Here is a 21123-nt window from a genome sequence, read left to right as displayed (position 1 = left end):
TAGGTTGCTTAAGTCAAAGCATGACGCTTTCAAAGCTTTTAAACAATGGAAAGCTTTAGTGGAGAATAACCATGGTAGGAAGATCAAGAAGCTACGAACAGACAATGGGCTAGAGTTTTGCAAAGAGGAATTTAATCAATCCTGCGCAGATGAGGGTATTGGTCAGTATCATATCGTCAGAATGACACCACAGCAGAACGGTGTTGTAGAGCGGGTTAATCAGACACTGCTTGAGAGAGTTCGATGCATGCTCTCTAATGCAGGACTTAGGAGGAGGTATTGGAGTGAAGCTATGATGACAACTTGTTATATCATTAATAACGGTTCTCATTCGAGAATTAACTTCAAAATCCTGTTTGAGGTCTAGAGTGGTAAGTTGCCTAGTTTCTCTAATTTGAAGATCTTTGGTTGTGTTTCTTATTATCATGTTAGTGAGGGTAAGCTGGATCCACGAGCCAAGATGGGGTGTTTTGTTGGGTACGGTGATGGTGTGAAGGGGTTTAGGATCTATTCACCTTTGGAGTCTTCTGATTTGGGAAAAGAAGGGGAGAACTTGCTACGGACAAATGGGGTACTTGAGGTACATAAGTCATCCATTGCTGATTTACCTCGAATGCAATTTATTGATGATGATGTTGAGGTTCCAATGTCAGTTAGTCCTGAAGTTGAGGTTGTTCCATCTTCTCCTAACTCTTGGGAGGAGGTGGAGCAGTCTAATTAGGGGTCATCAAGTCAATCTGACACCATTCTTGAGCAACCTAAACGAGTTATCAAGAAGCCTGTTAGGTTGATTGAAGAGATGGAAGGAAGAAATTGCTTTGTTGAGAATTTGACAAGTTATGCGTTGAGTGTAGCTGATGATGTAGAGTCATATGAACCTGCCACGTATAAACAAGCAATTAGTTGTAGTGAGTCAGTGCAATGGCTTGCTGCAATGGGTAAGGAGATACAGTCTCTTTACATAAACAGAGTGTGGGAACTTATGAAGGTACCGGAGGGGAGGAAGCTTGTAGGGTGCAAGTGGATTTTCAAGAAGAAAGAAGGATAATCTGAATCTGAGAAAGTTCTTTTTAAGGGTAGGCTAGTTGCTAAGGGGTTTAGTCAGGTAGAAGGGGTTTATTTTGTGGAGATATTCTCACCTGTGGTTAGACATGAAAGATTTGGGTTCAGCTAAGAAGATTTTAGGTATGGAGATCTATAGGGATCGGGCTAGGGGTAAGCTTTTCTTGATTCAGAAAAGTTACATCGAAAAGATTTTGTCTCAGTTTGGGTTGGAGAGATCGAAGCCTGTAAGTACACCAACATCTATGAGCTGCAAATTGTCTTTGTCTATGTCGCCCCAAACTGAGGAGGAGTTTGCATATATGTTTAGGGTCCATTATGCAAATGTAGTTGGTTGTTTGATGTATGCTATGGTCGTACTAGACCGGATATTGCGCACGCTATTAGTGTTGTGAGTAGGTTCATGGCTCGACCTGAGAGAGAGCACTAGCAGGGGGTGAAAAGGATTTTTCGCTACTTGAGAGGGACAACTGATATTGATCTTGTGTATGGAAATGAGAAGGAGTGTTTGGTAACTGGTTATAGTGATTCTGATTATGCAGCTAATGTGGATACCAGGAGGTCGGTGACCGCTATGTGTTCACTTTGGGTGGTTTTGTGGTTAGTTGGAAGTCTACATTGCAGTCTTCGGTTACATTGTCTAATACTGAAGCTGAGTACATGGTTTTAACTTCTGCAGCTAAGGAGTCTATTTGGCTCAAAGGCCTTGTGGGTGAACTGGGTATTGCACAGGATTTTGTTACGTTGTATTGTGATAGTCTAAGTGCCATTTGCTTAGCTAAAGATTAAGTGCACCATGATCGGACCAAGCACATTGATGTCATGTATCATTTCTTGCATACTAACAAGAGGGTAAAGGTAAAGAAGATCGGGACCGCGGACAACCCAGCTGATTTCTTTACTAAGTCTATTCCATTTAGTAAGTTTAAACATTGCTTAGACTCGCTAACTATTGATTACTATGTGATGTAGTAGGCCCTTAGGGGCAGTGTTTGGGAGCTCCTGTTGTAGCCTTGTAGGCATGTTGGCCTTACCGTGGAGCTTGCCTGGGACTTGTGATGTAAGTGAAGCATTATGAGTTGTTATACTTGGTGACAAGTATATGATGAGTCTTGGTTGGAGACTTTTCGGGATGGGTCTTGGTTGAAGACTTATCGGGATGTACGGCTTATGCATGAGCTTTGCATCAGGTTTTGGCTTGAGATATGTTGACTATGAGTTAATGAGATCGTTTGCTGACTACGAGTTCTCATCAAGGTGGAGATTGTTGAAGATGGTGACTCAACTCGAGTCTTGTCTTGGTGTTTAGATGAATCAAGGGTTGGGTTAGGAATCCAGTAGCTAACGCCGAGGTCAAGGTTCAACACGAGTCGGCTGGTGAATGAAGCAATTGGAGGATTTTCCAGAAGACAAAACCGAGTCAGCTTCTGTGGCAACTGGAGGACCGCCGACTTGACGTTTGGTGCTGACAAAAATCGCGTTTTGTCCAGAACATTAAGCTGACTCGGCGACAGTTATTTTTGCACGAGGAGCAGTTTTTCCACTTCTTTTGGTTGGTTATTTTGTGTTACTTGAAGCCCAAGTATCTTGTATTTAGGTTTTACTATAAATACTTCCTTCTATTAGTACTAGGGTTCATTATTCACAGATTAAGAGAGATCACAAGAAATTTATTATTATTTGTGAGTGATACTTGATTCATCTTGTAAATTTTTTGCAATCATAGTGAAATTATTCGATCTCGGTGCTGGTGAACGTAGCTATCACTAGGGGTGTTCAAAAATATCCGGTTTGAAAAACCCAATCCGGAAAACCCACTATCCGATTTTTAAAACCGGGTAAATTACCCGGTTTACAAATTCGGATAATTCGGGTCGGGTACCCGGTTTTAAAACCGGGTATTCGAGTCGGATACGGATCGCGAATTTTGGAAAACTGAGGGCCCGGTATTCGGTTTGTAATTTTTTTTAATTTATTCTAAAAAAGTAAAAAGTAAAAACCCTAAATCTACATTCCCGTCATTCACTCATTCTTGCTTCAGTTCTTCTTCTTCTTCATTTTTCTTCACGCCGCCATCTTCTTCAATCTTCATCTTCTTCAATCTTCAGTTCTTCACGGCGTCATCTTGCTTCTTCTTCACCATTCACGTTGAGACGTCATCTTCACCATTCAGTTCTTTAATTGGGTAAGTGTATTTAGCCATTTTCACAATTTCAATTATTTGTCACAGATTTAATTTTTTTGGTACTTATTTTTAGTTCATCACCATTTTCGCATTTTTAGTTCATCACCATTTTCTGATTGGGTGAGTTATTTGGTACTTATTTAATTTTTTTTTTGCCATTTTCGATTTTGTCACAGATTTATTTAGCCATTTTCGGTACTTATTGAAGATCTACATGGATTCTTACCCACCACCGTCTAGATTTTCGGTAGCTCTTTATCATTTTTATTTTGCCATTTATCTTTGACATTTGATTCTGATATTTGTTCAACTTGTTCAATGTTTTTGATGAACTGTGATTGGTAATTGATTGTGAATTGTGAATTCTGATATTTATCACTAGATTGGTAATTGATTGTGAATTGTGATGAACTGATGATGGTAAATTGGTAATGATTCATGTTTATATGATATAACTGCCATATTTGTGTGGAATCTGGAATGAATATAGTTGCAGACAATTGTGAGTTTGTGACTATCTTAGCTGGAACTGAAAGTTCCTGGATAACCATAAGCATATTACTTTGTTAGGAACTTCAAATCCTTTCCTTTACCTCGGTGTTTTATGATGATAATAGTGATTAACTGATAATGGTAATTTATGATGATAATTGTGATGAACTGATGATGGTAATTTATGATGATAATTGTGATGAACTGATGATGGTAATGTATGATGATAATTGGTAACTGAATTCTGCTTTAATATTCTGTTTTATATATAACTTGTACATCATGAATTTAAGCTAATGGAAATTCTTTAATATATGTTTTGTATAGAACATGGGATTGTCTTTTGATGATAACGGTAATTCACTACCGAGTGAAGGAGCTCAATTTGAAGAGACTGTTGATCGCTTGTTCGATGAGGATGAAGATACAAGATCACCAATTAAAAAACAGAAAAAACAACCTCGTGCAACTACTGGTACGAGGAGTAATAGGTCAAAATGGTGGGATCATTACACAGTTGATGAATTGGATTCAACAATTACTCATTGTAAGTATTGCAAAACTTCTATTAGTTGTCCTAGCAAAAATGGAACAACTCCTTTGGCTAATCATATTAAAAGATGCAAAAAATATCCTCCAAATTTGGATATGAAACAAAAGAAAATTGAATTTGATATTGCTAGAAGAGTCAATGAGGATGGTAGTGTTGATACTCTTGATAGTGTTGGTGGTCCGAAATTGTGGGAATTTGATTATGATTTGTGTAGAAAAAAACTTGCTACAATGCTTATTGTGGATGAATTGTCTTTTGCTTTTGTTGAACGTGAAGGATTTCGTGAGTATTGTAGGGCTTTGAATCCTTTATTTAAGATTCCTTCTCGTAGCACTGCCACTAGAGATTGTTATAGTCTTTTCATTGAAAAAAGAGATTGTGCGTGCTTCATATGATGCCACAAAAGCTACTCTCTTGTCATTAAAGATTAAAATGGTTTTTCAAAATTTTTTTGATTCTTATACTTGTTCTATGCCTCCACCAAAGACAAGTGGAGCTACTTCCTCCACTTCCACCTCTTCAGTCTCTACCATTTTTACTCAAAGTGGGACTCAAGGAATGGGGAAGGTGGACCTTATTGAACTAATGAATTCAAGATATCAAATGGAGACAGGTTGTTCATTAACCAATGTAAACAAAAGTGAGTTGGATAGGTATTTAGAAGATGCATGTGAACATCATGATTTTAACTTTGATATTTTACAATGGTGGAACGATCAAACAAAAAGGTATCCCATTCTTCAAAAGATGGCTAAAGATGTGTTTGCTATACCTATTTCTACCGTTGCTTCTGAATCTGCTTTCAGTACTGGTGGTCGTATTGTTGATGATTTTCGAACATCATTGACTCCAAAGATGGCCGAAGCCCTTATTTGCGCACAAGATTGGCTTCGTATTTCTAGAACTCCGTTAGCAATAGAGGAGAGTTTGCTTGCACTTGAAGAAATGGAGGAAGGTTAATATAAATTTTTTAATATTTTTCAATTGATTATTTAATATTTAAGAGTTAAAATATTTTTCCTTTAACCTTATATTGTTCGACTGTTCGTGCTCTTGGTTTAGGTAATGCATTAACTTTGGAGCATCCGGATGTCATAATCGATGAAACTCTTGACGTCGTTGAAGATGATTAATGGAGCTTGAAGTTTCAACTTATAAATTGTAATCGCTTGCTTTTAGTTTATGGAATTATGAGTTTATGGAATTGTGGTTGTATTTCAATTAAATAATGGTTGTATTTTAATAGTTTATGACAAATTAAGTTAAGTATTTAACTATTTATAGAGATTTAGTATTTGAATTATATATAAAAAAAATGTTAAAAAGAAATAAAAAATAAAAAATAAAAAAAAATAACAAAACCGGGTATCCGGTATCCGACCCAGTTTAACCGGGTCGGATCCGGAATAGAATTTTAAGTATCCGAAAAATCGGGTACCCGGTTTTTCGGAACCGGGTCGACCCGGTATCCGGTTTTGTACTTCCCTAGCTATCACATTGATAGTGAACCACGTTGAATCTCTTGTGTCATAATCTTATTGTTTGCATTGAATTTATTTATTGTTTCATTATTGTTTATCGATCGTTGCTTCCGCTGTCATTCAACAATTGGTTTTTTAAGTATTGAAATTGACCTTTTGGTGGTAAAATTGTCAAATTCAATGACTTAAAATGTCAATTTTAAATCCTTCAAATTAGTCTTTTAAGTTTTCAAATTAGTCTTTTAAATTTTCAAATTGGTCTTTTAACTCTTGAAATTGACATTTTAATTTGTAAAATTGGTAAAAAAAAAAAAAGAAAATTTGAAAAAAAAAAGATGTTTTAATGAATTTATTCAAAAAATAAGCTTCGTTCAAACTTTATTCCCAAAATAAGCGTCCTTGGCTCTAAAGTTAGGCTTGGTGTATTCTCGCTCTTACTAACAGCGAATTAAAAGAAATGGTCAAAATTTTGGTCAATGGACAGCGAGCTAATTTTTGACTGGTCAACAAGGTCAAGTCGCTGTTAGTAATAGTGACTTTATGCGTGTTAAATTTTCCAGTTCTCCTTCTTCCTCATTTCAGTTTACTTCCTCATTCAACCTACGAGATCTCCCTCTTCTTTCCACCATTAAAATCAACTTCAATCCTTCAATTAATCTCATCAAATTCCAACTTTCTACTACTAATTAGTTTTGTCATCTTCCTACGTTCACTTAGGTACTATTTTTTTGTGTTTTTTTCCTTTTTCGAAAATTAGGGTTCACAAAATGTTCATGAACTTTCACATGAATGCAGATTCTTAAACTTGCAATTTACTACTTCTTGTTGATCTACAGCTTATTAAGGTACGTTTTTATTATAAACTTTTTAGTTCTTGTTAATTTTAAAATGTATGTCATTTACACTTAAAATCTATGAATATGTCAAATGTACTTGTTATTTGCCATGATTTCATATTGAGGTTGTTTGTTCATGAATTTAATGTAGAATATGTTTGAATTTAATGTAGAGAATGTTTGAATGCAAACCCTAAATTTGAGTTTAAATTTAGAGAATGTTTGAATGCAAAACCTAAATTTAATCAGTGTTGTTATGTAGTATATATTTATGAACTTGATGATGATGTTGATTTTGTACGTATTGTTGTAGAAATGGCTTCATTTCGTGTGACTGTTGTATGCTTTTGGAATGGTTCAATTCAATCAAGTAGTAGCAATGTTAAGTATGTTGGGGGAAGACGTAAACTGTTTGCATGCAACTCAAACATGGGTTTGAATGAATTTAAACATCTTATATGCTCTAAGATTGGCATTGACACTACAAGAAGTACTGTTAATGTAATTTTTAAGTACAATATGAGTGGAGAATTGTTAGCTCTTCCGGTTGAGGATGAGGAGGCTATAGATGCAATGTGGGAGTATTCAAAGTCTACCTCTATTCCTGCTTTAAAGTTATATGTAGAAGAGGTACTCCTAGGGAATCAAGATGTCAATGTTGTAGTAACAAATGCATTCCTGAATGTAACTCTTCTGCTCCTTCTCATACGCCCTTCCCTACCCAAGAAACCCAAAATCCCATTATGCCATCTTCCTCTTCTCCTTCTAATGAACCCAATCAACTTCAAATTCAAGTCTCAAATGATGATACTTTTAACTTAGAAGATACAAATAAGCCTTGGGATGATGTTAATAGTGAGAGTAATGAATTCGTTAAAGCTCCTTCTGAGGACGATGTGGGTGTTGACGAGGAGGCTCTAGCTAATGACATGAGCTTAGGCAACATTCCAACAATCATTGCTCCTACACCTTATGCACTAGTTCCCCCTCTAGATAAACACGTTGAGGACAACTCTTGGAGGTCTTGGGCTATGATACAACCTACACCGATGAAGGAGAGTTTCAAAAGGGTATGATTTTTTATAACAAATGCGTTGTTGGATGTTGTTAGATTGTATCATATTCGTAGGAACGTTGAGTACCGAACTGAGACTTCAAATCAAACCGTGCTCACCTTGAAGTGTAAGAGATGGTGTGCTTGGAGGCTTAGGGCTAGGAAGAGCTCCTATTCACCTTCATGGGAGATTGTTACATATAAAGGGGGAAATGTACGTGTCAAAAGGATCCAAGAGATGTTAGAAGAGTATATCACTTGGGATGTAAAATGGAGACAGTAGGTCTACTGTTCCCAAGTTGGATGTTCTAGCAAAATTGGAATTCAGAGACAGCGCACTGTTCCTTACTGGAGTCAGCCTTCGTCTATTGAAAATTCTGATTACTATTTAATTATTATTTTTAGTAGTTGTATTAAATAAAGTTAATTTGTTGCAATTATGATTTATTAAAGTTAATTGGCAAAATATTTTCTAAAATGATTTTTCGTATTTACTTAGCATTATTTTAGGATCTATATTTAGTAAATATTGGATTTGCTAAATATAGGAACAGCTGTTGTTGAAAAAGTCTTAGCTATTATTATTTCTTTTAAAACTGGTCTTAAAATTAGAAAATAGGTTATCGTCCCTATAATTAGTTAGCAAGTAACCATCCCTATTTTTAGGAAGCCTAACCGTTTCTATAATTAGCATAAAGTTCGAGCAGTTATTACTGGAACAGGAACTGCTACTAAAAAAACTGCTGATAAGGGAACTGCTGCTTAAGGGTACAGAACCTATTATTAGTAAATGGGAACAGCGGTTATTGTTGTTTTAACCATATACTTGATTTAATCAAGTCTTGTGAAAATAACCGTCTGTTTGTTTAATCCACATTACTCCCATGATCTTTTTGATAAGGAATAATGGATTGGATTATTCCATTTTCTTAGAGATTTTATTTTTTATAAATAGCAAGTGAATTCGGTTGTTCCTAAGTATCTAACGTATGAACTTTGTTATTTTCATACGATTATTTTTGGAAATCTATAAGAAATATTTTGTTTTGAAAATTGCCAATTAATTCATAATATTTTCTTGTGCAACTTATTGATTTTATTTTTAGAGAATTTTTATCCTTTTTGTAAGGGTTTTTCAGAGTATTTGTAATTAGACTCGGGTGAGTCTAAGGGGGAATTTGATAGCTTTGAGTGAAGCTAGTATGGAGTTTAGCTTTTAGTGAAGCTAAGTTTGGTGCTTTGAGTAAAGCAATTTGAGAGAGAAGAGTTGGCCTAGTTGAATAACTTCGAGTGAAGTAAGGTGTTTATTGTAATTGTAACTAATTGCCATAAACATAGTGGAGTATTTAGAAATCCCGAGCGGTCGTGGTTTTTTCTTCTGTTTAGGCCCAGAAGGTTTCCACGTAAAAACCGTCTGTCTCTTTTTATTATTTAGCTCTAAGTTTAAGCTTTATTTATCTTATTCAATTCCGCAAAAACAGGGGAAAAACGCTTAAACTAGTAACAACAACAATTCACCTCACCCCCCTCTTGTTGCTGTTCCCGTTTCTAATTGAGTCTACAAAGGGAAATATAGGGGTTGAGTATTAAGTACTGAAAATGTGTCAGCCGGACACATTCATTTGACATCTTCCGTGATTAACAATCTTATTAGAAATTGTGTTGCTGAAGACCAATCAATTAAGGTCTCTGTGGTGCGACAAATGGTGAAAGACCAATTTGGTATCGAAGTGACCTATAAGCGGGCATGGTGTGCTAAACAACAAGCCATTCTCTCCATCTATGGGACATGGGAAGATTCTTATCCTCTTTTTCCACGCTTCTTGAAAGCAATGCAAGATTTTAACCCTAGGACTGTAGTTGAGTGGTTCTTTAAGGAAGATAATGATGTTGGTGTGTACATCCGTCCTAGTATTAGAACTTTCCAACGTGTGTTCTAGGCTTTTAAACCTAGTATTGAGGGGTTCAAGTATTGCAGACCCCTTATTGCCATTGACGGAACACATTTGTATGGTAAGTATCGCCATGCGTTGATAACTGCGATTGCTCAAGATGGGAACAAGGGAATCTTCCCGCTTGCCTTTGCTTTGGTGGAGAAAGAATGCATAGCCGCGTGGTCTTGGTTTATGGCGTGTGTTCGTAAGCATGTGATGCATAGTCCAAGTTTATGTGTTATTTCTAATAGACATGCGGGCATTCTAGCAACCATGGAGGAGTCGGAATGGCAACCTCCAAATGCCCGTCATAGGTTTTGCTTGCGCCATTTGTTAAGTAACTTCAACCGTCAAATGGGTAATGTGAAGCTGATGAAGATGTATGGAAGGACTGTAGAGCAAAGACAACCACATAAGGTCATCGAGGGATTGAAGGGTATTGGTGTTGCTAATCGAGAAGCTCTTTTTTGGATTGATCAAGTTGGTGATATGTGTAAATGGTCAATATGTCATGATGGAGGGTATAGGTATGGTGTTACTAATAACAACTTAGCCGAAGTATTCAATAACTTGATGAAGGGTCTATGTTTCTTGCCTATAACTACTCTTGTGGAGTTCACCTTCTACCGCGTTAATGACTATTTTGTTAAAAGACGCGAGAATGCAAATGCATGGCTAATTAGGGGAAGTAAGTACACTTCACACGCCACAAGAATTATCACTCGTAACACTGAGAAGGCAAACTTCCATGAGATCGTTGCATTTGACTACAGATGAGGCCTTTTTCAAGTTAAGACTAGACGTGGTAATAGAGGATCCGTTAAGGGTGGTAAAATACAAAGTGTGGATTTGAGAGAAATGAAATGCACTTGTAACAAACCCTTCATATATCACTTACCTTGTTCTCATGTTCTTGTAGTTTATATTAAAAGACACTTATCGTATGAGCGTTTTTTCGACTCTTGCTACACTACCCAGAGCTATGTAAATACATATGAATCCATATTCATGCCGTTGATTGATAAGAGGTCATGGCCTCAATACACCAGTGTTGAGGTGATACACGATCCAGAACACATTTGTGGACTAGGAAGACCTAAGTCAAGAAGGATCACCAACGAGATGGACGAAGGATCAAGGAGACGCAACGCTTGTCGAAGGTGTGGTAGTGAAGGTCACAACACAAAAACCTGCACGTCAAGGTAAACAATATTTGTATTTGAGTATATAAACATAAAGACTATGAAACAAATAAATAACATAAGTAAAAAATTTGAATATTTCTTAAGTCTTTTTACGTATAATCATAACTACAACTTAGTTATTGTTGAATTGCAGTAGAGATGGATCTAGCAGCTCCAGGCCCTCGAGACCCTGGTGTACTAACGATGCAGGCGGATCACAGGTGCAGTGTACTATGGGATGTCCAGGTTAGTGAACTTAATATTTTGAATGTACATGCCTTTATACTTTAACTTTATGCTAATATAATCTTTGCATTTAGGTGTCCGACGTGGAAACCATATACACCAGGCATCCCGACTCTGCTCCGTGGGCCGTTGACGCACGGATCATCCCTTACCTTCAACGAGCGGGCGCTAGTCACGGCTTTAGTCGAGCGGTGGCGCGAAGAGACACATACCTTCCACCTACCTCTAGGTGAGGCTACTGTCACTTTACTAGACATAGCTGTGCTTACACGGCTTCCCATCGAGGGACATGCCGTCTGCACTATTGGACGCCAACTTGAAAGTTGGCAAGATAAAGCCCATAGGTTATTAGGAGTCCGACCTCCCGCAGAGGTAGCCAAAGGGAGTGTGTTGCGCGTAACATGGCTTGCACAGAACTTCTCGCACCTCCCTGAAGGCGTATCTCTTATATCTGATTGGTGCTGTCTTGTTCTCCGACGAGAGTGGCAACAGGGTACAGCTTTTGTACTGAACGTTGCTTGATGCGCCATGGGAGGTCATCTCTGGTTACAGCTGGGGTTCCGCAGCCCTAGCTTATCTGTATAGAAGACTATGTGAAGCTTCACGGAAGAACGTGAAGGAGATCGCTGGGCCCCTAATTATTCTCCAGGTAATACTAAGTTTACATGTTAACGCTTTATTTCTTAATTTGTTTTTATGTTTCGTTTACTTACTTATATCTGTAATTCATAGCTTTGGGCGTGGGAGCACATTCTCATTGGGCAACCAATGAGGAGTGTGGGACGTGGTGCATCTGCGCCACCCATTCTTCCACCCCCACGTGTGCCGTATGGATCGCGGTGGTCCTTTGATAGACGTACAAGGACCCACACAGGATCGGGCGTGGGGTTCTACCACAATCAACTCGATTTACTTCGAGCTGACCAGGTAAAAACTTCACTACAACTAGTCTTGTAACTATCACATTGCGTAATTTGTTAATTGCTTTTTCACGTGTAGTTTCGATGGGACCCTTACCCCGCTGAGGCATAAGCTGCATTGCCTCAGCACTCAGGGATCTTGTCAGGGGCGTGGAGAGCCTCTGTACCTTTGATATGCTTCGACATAGTCGAAGTGCATCTCCCTGAGCACGTACTGCGCCAATTTGAGATGGTACAGGGCATCCTGCCGCCTTGTGACACAATGGCGGATCTCCAGCACAGCTCACGCAAGGGTCGGGAGCCCAAGAACTGATTAGAGATCAACTGGGGCCATATAGCTCATTGGGATCACAGGCTGGAGCTGCTAGCCCAAGGTGCGCCGATCGAGACTGTAGGCGGATTACATGCCGTGGTTCCTCTCCATCACTCGTCGATGGATGACACCACAAGGTATCATTGCGGCAGCGCAATACGCTCCCGCAGCACCGACGATGACACAGTTTGTAAGTATTCTTCAACGTTGATTATTATCCATAGAACTTACATGTTATACATTTCATTAATACTTCAGTCTTAACACAGGCACAGGGCATTGCATTTGTCATCAGCTCCACCCAAGAGGAGCCTGTACGGGAGATTGCCCAAGGCATACTACTAGGGACACAGTTTCAGCACTTCATTCCAGAAGTCGCTATGCCCGACACCACTATGGACGAGTAGGGGTCATATCCTCATCATGCCGACGTTCATCTTGAGGAGATAGACTTAACGTGCCCCGACTATGGTGCCGGGTCCTCACAGGGTGCTGGATCATCACAGTATCAATCACCTCTCCTACCCGAGTGTTATGCGATGGCCTCTTACTATCGTAGGAGGCGTCGTAAACTGTCACAGTTAGACAGGGTACAGGAGGAGGATTAGCATTAGTATACTGTTTGTATATATTGAACATTAGTGACATTTTGTATATATTGAACATTTGTACATATTTAATATTTGTAATATTTGGGCTTTTGTGTATAATTTGTAATATATATGTAGATATATATATTTTTATCGTATTATCACATATTTATTATGAATGAAATGATGTTAAGTACTCAGAGTTTTCGGCGATGAATCATTCCGCCAAGAATGCAGTATGAATTTAATCATAAACAAATAGACAATCATATTCAAATAGGGAAAATACTCTCAAAAATTCAACACAATTTCATTCATGTTCAACGAATCCCTATCAAATTACATAGTTCATTCGTTAAGTTAAACCACCGTCGTTAACTAATATTGCTTCTTCAACTTTCTCATAATTCTTTCAGTCTCTTCTTTCCTATGTTCCATATCATCTATTTGTCTCTTGAGATTAATTACCTTATCTTTAAGCTGTTGTTTTTCTTTTACAAGCGATTTGGTACCCTTCGGAGCAACCCACCTAAAGTACGTGCATCCGAATCCTTCATCCAAGTAGAAAGGACAAGCAACAAAATCACGGCCAGAATCGATGTTGCTCCAATCTGTATTAATCTCAACTTCATAACCACAATCACAAAGCTCTTCAATAGAATGCTCCTGTGACATCTACGGAACACATATGATATAGAAACATAAATAAACATTCAAAAATAATATTAACATTTATAAATTGAGAATAATACTAACATAATACTTTATGTTACCTTTAAAATCGATTAACTAGAACAAGAATGATGGAGTTTGGATACAATGAAGTAGGGAGGCGATGGAGTTATTTATAGAACATAATAACAACGGCTATTTTCAACTTTATAACGATTATTTTTTCAATTTTACAACAGTTAGTTTAAATTATACAAAAAGATCAACAAAAGTCAAACCAGGTCAAGGATATGTCGTTGTTACTAACAGCGACATTATGTTTGACCAGTCAAACATTAGGTCGCTGTTACTTACAGCGACATATCCCTTGACTAAAATTTTGATCATTTCTTTTAATTTGCTGTTAGTAAGAGCGAGTTTACACCAAGCCTAGCTTTGAAGTCAAGGACGCTTATTTTAGGAATAAAGTTTGAACGAAGCTTATTTTTTGAATAAAATTGTTAAATAATCTTTTTTTTTCAAATTTTCAAAAAAATATATATACAATTGGGCCGGCCCAAGCCTATCACAACGGTCTCACCCGAGTTTTTGTGTTTGGATGAGCCCAAGTTATCCGAGAACTTTAATCTGTTATTTCCCCGCGCTTATATCATGCTTCTGTTTCAAATCCTAGCAAAAAGTAAACATCCCCTGCTTTTTTCCAACCAAAAAACTCTAGAAAAAAACCTATATCAATGGCACCCAGTTCCATTCGGAAAGCATTAGGGTTAGTTAAAGATCAAACAACCATTAACATTGCAAAATTGGCGTCTCATAGTGACCCAGAAATCGAAATCTTGATCGTTAAATCCACAAGCCATGAGAAAGAAATTCCAAATATCAAACATTCAAACGAGATTTTGCAACAAATTTCATATTCTAGAGAGAAAATTAAAGAATGTGTAAGTTTAATTGCTAAACGAATTGAAAGAACCCATGATTGGATTGTCGAGTTAAAGTGTTTGATTCTTGTTCATAGACTAATCACTGATGGTGGTAAGAATATTGTGAAAGAAATTGCTTCTGCTAATTCAAGTTGTAGAATGTTGAGTAATTTGTGTTATTTTCAAGATTTAGCCCATTCAAATTCATGGGATTACACAGATTTTGTGAGGAGATATGGGATGTATCTTGTAAAGAAAATTGAGTTATTGGTGTTTGATGAAATGTGGCTGAGAAAAAAGAAAAGGAGTTCATTTGATGATTTAAAGAAATTGGAGGAGAAAGATAAGAAAATGGAGGCAACCCATTTGAGAGATGAACTAATCCTTGAGAGGGTATTGAGTAGAATGGAGAGATTGCAAAGGTTGCTTCAAAGGGTACTCGATATGGGTTCGAGGTATGTAAAAAAACACAGAAAACTTGTGATTCTTGCTTTTGCTTTGGTTGTGGAAGAGAGTTTTGAGCTGTATATTGATATTTCTGAGGGCTTATCATTCATGTTGGATCGGTTTTGGGGTATGGACTATCTGAATTCTGTTAAGACTTATGGGACTTTTGCTACTGTGGCAAAACAGTTTGATGATCTTGCTGAGTTTTATGATTGGTGTAAGGGGCTTGATGGTGCTGATATTCCTGTTGAGTATCCAAAAGTTGAGAAAATAGGGGATGATCTTTTGAAGTCCATGGAAAAGAGTGTAAAGAAGAAGTCAAATGAAACGAAAAGTTCTAGAAGAATTGAGTTGAGGAACCCATCAACTATGTGTAAGAAGAAGCCAGAAAACAATGAAATTGGTATGGAATTGGTGAGTTTCTGTGGTGTTCATGAGAAATCAGGTTGTGAAGTTACCCAAATGTTCGATCGATCTCTTAGTGGGACTCAAATGAAAACGAGTAATCAATGGATAGAGTTTTCGGATGATGGTGAACCACCCATTACTCCAGTTGATGATTCAAGCAGTCTAGATTTGGTGTTGTCTAAAACTGATATATCCAAACAGAACCCTGATTTTGTTGTCAATTTTGATGATGTCTTGCTAGATGGGCTTTATGATCAAACTGGTATGAACCAGTTGAGTAGTGATAATGCTAGTAGTTTCGTGTCGCCTTGGCTAGACGAGAAGAATGTGGTTTTGTCACTACCGAGCAATGAAGGGTCAGTCGAGACAGTTACTCAGGATCCATTCGCAGCATCTCTAGCAGTGCCGCCTCCTATATATGTTCAGTTAGCCGAGATAGAGAAGCAGCGGCATTTGCTGGTTCAAGAGCAACAGCTTTGGCATGAATTTGTTGCAAATGGGATGCAGGATCAAGTCAATCTTTTGGTGCATAATGGGCCTTTAATCAATGCTACTGCTCCTCATGAAATCATGCTTTATCCTTGGTGAAAATATAAGAATGTATGCCTTTAGAATGCTCTTAAACCATGCAAATGTTTCTGAAAATATTCGTTCGTATATGCTTATATACTGATTGTTAGCAAGGAAGCAGAGTACTTCAACAGTTTTTTTTATAGGTTACGGATTTTTGTTATGCATTTTACAGATTTATTTTGGGTCGAACTAAGTAGTTCTTCATTTATTGCTTTTTTTAGAGTATAGTGCAAAAATACAGTTTCAGTTACACTGCAGTAATAATTGCGAATGGATTTTATAGCCAATATGGATGATTCATGATTAATTTGCCCTATATTTTGGTCGCATTAAACTAAAAAACTCTTATACTGTCAATGCGGCCTATTTTGTGCACTATGTTCTAGAGTAATATTTCCATACTACTTAAAAAAGCTCTTATATTGCCCAATTCTTAACTTTTATTTAATATCCATATATCGTAGGGTAGATGATCATGAATTGTTGAGAGATTAAAAGCCTCGGAAACCACTATGTTATACTTCCTTTGGTTTTAGTTGATAAAGCTCTCACATAATGCTTAGACATCGCAAATATATTTAAGAAACAAAAGTGATATACTATTTGTATTTGGAACTCATTATAATGGTATGCAATTGTAGAGACTAAAAAATTGCACCTATATATTTAGACGCACATTGAAAATTACATATTCTATAGAGCCCTATAAATAGCACATAGAAGATCACAACTTTTGGAGTCTTGACTCCTGCATATGAACCAATATTCGGATGGACAAGAGTTCTTTATATGCACCAATACTGAAAAAAAAAAAATAATTAGAGTTCTTTATATGCGCTAGACCCTAAACTATACGCACATTCTACTCCACACAACTCTTATGCCGATAGTAGTGGTTGTATGTCTGGGTTTGAAGGTGTCTAGGCTCCACCGTAAAATATCTTATTAAAATAAATCATAAAAATGGCAATGGTCGTTCAATCTTTTAAAAAATTTCGTCTAACAATCATAATTAATTTTAAAGACCTTCATAGTTAAAATTTTAAATTCACCACTCCCTACATACATAGGTAGTAATCATGGTATCCACGGTGTTAACAGTTATGGAAGTAGCCAAGTAGGTAAAACCATGATATCCACCCACCCAATGCATGTAAAAGAATTTTTAATTAGAAATAATACTGTTATTAATTAATTATATTAAAATAATTCGTAAAATAAAACTTGTTAGAGGCTTTTACGAATTACAACTTTTATTTTTTTTATGAATACAATTACTTAACATTAAATATCTAAAACACGTAAGTTAGGTCATCGGATTTCGACTAACTAATCTTCTAACAACCGTTGAATATCTTTAATTACCTTTTAACTTTCTAACTTTTTGATTTTATTAATAAAAAATCTTCCCACAACCCTTAACACCACCCACCCCATCCCACTCCCTTAAAACCCCTCTCCCTCCACTGCCTCTCTGACCACCCCCTCCCATTCCACCCTCGTCTTTAAGCTTGAGCTTTCAACAATGATAAAAAATTCTCGCTCATATATTTAAATTTCCCCCATTTTTGTTATTTTTCTTATTTTGATCATTAAACTTAAAGAAGAGTGATTTGCAATTACCATATTTGCTTTAACTTTAGAAGTAAATTCTATTTTATCATTAACACGATTATCTTCTTCGGTGCTTATTTTTCAATAAGTTCTCGAAGAGTCATGTATTTTTTCATATGCTTATGTAAATTGCAATATCATAATTCCAAGAAGGTGGAAGCTAGTCCTAAACGAATATTAGCTTGAAGTGTGAATTCACCCATTTTTCAAACCTTCGTAAGATCACAAATTCTTATATAAGATGGTCTTACCGTAAGACACGTCTCATATTTGGGTTAAATAACCCAATAATAGAAGCTTTTAACTTATTAACTTCTTACCTCTCATACAAGACTGTTCATATTGATCATGGATTTTCTACATGATCGGCTTCTCATTATCCATCTATCCACTTATCCTTAATGTAAAAATGTAAATGGGTTGGAGGTCAGAACTCACAAAATCCCTACTACCCAAAGGTCAAACCTCACGACCTGAGTTGCACCCCGCGACACCCTTACCGCCTAAATATATGCTCGTTATAATAAGAGTACAAATCTTAGTAGTTCAAACTATCACTTAATTTTATTATTAAAATTCAAGATGTCCTCCATATTTTAATAAACCACCTTATTTGGAAATGAACCTTTCAACTTTCGTTGATTCTTATTTAATTCTTTCAATATAACTAACACATAAAATTTTGATGGTCACATGGGCGAATTTACACATAAAATTTTGATGGTTACATGGGCGAATTTATTCATGGGCACCCCTGGCACGTGCTCTAGGGGAAATTTAAGGCATTTTCACAAAACAAATTATTAAGGTATTTCCACTCTTAATCTTAATGCTAATTTTTATGTTTTTATCTTTAATTTTAATTTTAATCTTAAATTCTTAATCTTGATGTTCTAATATAATCTTTAATCTAAATCTTAATCTTGAAAATTGTTAGATGTTAGTTCTTGATTTTTTTGTTCATCTTTTTTGGATAATTGAACTGAAATATTTGCCAAAATCGATATGATGTTAAGAACTTTAATGAACGATAATAATTTAAGGAGATTCACCCAATGATGGCTACGTCCTCTGTGGTGTGTAGCTTCTTGTTTATGTTATTTCAATGGAGTAAAACACTCTTACAAATGAAGTATTACAATTGAGTAAGAGATAAAACAAAGGCTATGTGTTTGGCTTATGGGTTGTGTTTGGCTTAGGGGTTGTGTTTGATGTGTTTGATGTGTGTATGAAAGCTCTCTATTTATAGGAGAGATCACACTCAATAACATTAAGTATATTAAAGCTATGAATAAATGATAATGAAACAGCCCCAAGTATTTGAAGAGTTAAAAACAGCATCCTAGGAGCATCAGAGACATCGCTCGACGAAAACAGGGGCTCGCTCGGTCGAGCGGCTTAGACGAGCGGGCTACAGGAAGTTTCTGGTTACATTCTGTCTGCTCGCTCGACCCACCTTGGAGCTCGCTAGTCGAGCAGCACTACAGAGAGCTTCTGACAGTTTTGCTCGACTTTGCATAGAAGAGCATCTTGAATTAAACCTTAGCACTTCTTCATTAAGTCCCATAACTCTCATGATTAGCTCACACTTCATTACCTCATTAATCCATACTTTAACCATCATCATAAACCACAAACATTAAGACTAAACTTAATAAACCTATTCATGACATCCCTAGGATTCCATCCCAAAAGTCACCACATGAATGCACACCTAAATGTACACTCAAGTCACACCATTCATAACATGAACATTTGTTAATGTTAATGTGTTTGTTATTGTGTTTTTTAATGTGTTTAGTAACGTTAATGCATTTGTTAATTAAAATTTGTCTATGTTAATCATGCCTCTACTTACATGGCGTTCTATAGATGTTAAAGTAAAAAAATTTATAAAAAAAAAAAAACAAATCAAGAGAAGAGAAAGGGAAAAAAGATTGTCATTCTTTGTTCCTAAACCTATTTTTTTGTTCTGTCTGTTTAGCTATAGTTATACTCTAGATTAGTGTATCGAGAAGTTCATTGGTGCTGGGAAGAGTCTCAATCGTTGCTTAAAGTAAAGTTATTCCTTATGAGCATAGTTATCCTTTAAAAGTATGCATCCTGTGTGTCTTTTTGGTGCAGCTTCATATAATTGAATATTAATCTTAAAATTAAGCCATTGTTGAAATTTATTTATTCCTTGCACATTAAAGTTTTAATTTTTTAATTGTGGGGTAAAAAGCCTTTGATGACAAGCGAACTCTAAGTTGATGAACAATTTTCATAATATTTCGTCCATAAATAGTGCCTTATAAAACTCTGAACTTTAGATCCGCCACTCATGCTCATATTACGATTTGTTGCATGGTTTGAGGATGGTTGCTCGGGACTGTAATGGAAAGGTCCTCTTAATTTACTAGTACAAGGAGGTTTATAGCAATGTGGGGTGCGGATACTACTGAGCTAGCTGCTACGTGCTTTGGTTTAGAGTTGGCCAGACGCCTTGCGGTCGACTACGTTCATTTGAAAGGCGGTTCTATGACTGTGATGACTGCCAATGCAAGGCGAGAGAAAGGAATAGCTCTTATACATGCTATATATGACATTTGTTTGATATGTGTTTAGGCTTTTAATGATTTTAACTGTAGCTTTGTTCATAAAGGAAGAATATTGCTAGGTGGGACACATGTTTTTTGCCTAAGAAAAGATTTCTATGGACATTTTTCCTTTAGCTAGCGTCCGAGTCATGGTGGAAATTGATTTAATATAAATGCTACAGGCTCTCTTCATAAAAAGTAACTTTTTAACAAAATGACAAGATGACAATAAAAGTATTTTTTATTCCCTCACGATTTTATACCAAATATTCTCTATGTTCTTTACTCAAAAAAAGTACTATCTCTATTCTTATAAAAATGTCGTACTTTCTATTTTTTATGTAAATATCTTTATTATTTAATTATTATTCACATATTTTCACTTACTTTTAATATTATCCATACAATTTCATATATTCATCAGGTTCTTAATCATTATTTCATTCAAAGGTAGTGTAATTCATGGGCCAATGGAATATTTACACATATAATTAAGAAAATTCAATTCCAACATAGAGCCTAAAAGTGTGTTTGGATAAAAGTAAATTGAGGAAAAGAAGGGGGAGGTTTGAAGGATTAAAAGAATCTTGTTTGGATGACAAAATAGGAGAAAAGGAATATGGAGGGATTAGATAGATATATTTTATTAAGTTATCAATCTTTTCAAAACTGAAAGGTTTGATGGGGCAACTCTTATCACTCTTCCTTTCTCTTCCCTTCCCTCCTAAACAAACATGAGTTTCTTTCCTTCTATTTTTACATTTCACACAAGGACATCTAATCTCTACCACTTCACTATTACTAATTGAAAATGTAACATTTGGGAAAATTAATATTTTAAGACAAGTAAGTTTAAGAGATTTATCAGTGAGAGAATGATCTTAAATACACATGACATAAAATATTCTTAATTTAACTTCTTCTCTTCTTTTCCTTTTCTTTTAAAAAAATAATAATAATAATAATAAAAAGAAAAATCACGCGTCTCACTATTCATCATCATCTTCAACACAAAAGAAAAACCAAACCAGAAAAACCAACAATTTGCTCTTCCTAA

The 21123-nt window shown here is 36.3% G+C and overlaps 1 protein-coding gene across 1 annotated transcript; it reads left to right on the top strand.

Annotated features, from left to right (window-relative positions):
• The first annotated feature begins 14220 nt into the window (after window positions 1-14220).
• LOC130814079 (putative clathrin assembly protein At2g25430) lies at window positions 14221-16051 on the top strand. The gene has a single exon (XM_057680076.1). The coding sequence runs from the start codon at window positions 14257-14259 to the stop codon at window positions 15886-15888; it is 1632 nt and encodes a 543-aa protein (XP_057536059.1). The 5' UTR covers window positions 14221-14256; the 3' UTR covers window positions 15889-16051.
• Window positions 16052-21123: the final 5072 nt, after the last annotated feature.

This window comes from Amaranthus tricolor, chromosome 5 (genome assembly GCF_026212465.1).
Source record: "Amaranthus tricolor cultivar Red isolate AtriRed21 chromosome 5, ASM2621246v1, whole genome shotgun sequence".
NCBI classification, from domain to species: Eukaryota; Viridiplantae; Streptophyta; class Magnoliopsida; order Caryophyllales; family Amaranthaceae; genus Amaranthus; species Amaranthus tricolor.
Note: the sequence above shows the minus strand (reverse complement) of the source record. Positions and strands in the feature narration are given on the sequence as shown.

Excerpts from the sequence above, each read along its gene's own strand:
- LOC130814079 (XM_057680076.1), top strand. The coding sequence starts at position 14,257 with ATGGCACCCAGTTCCATTCGGAAAGCATTAGGGTTAGTTAAAGATCAA.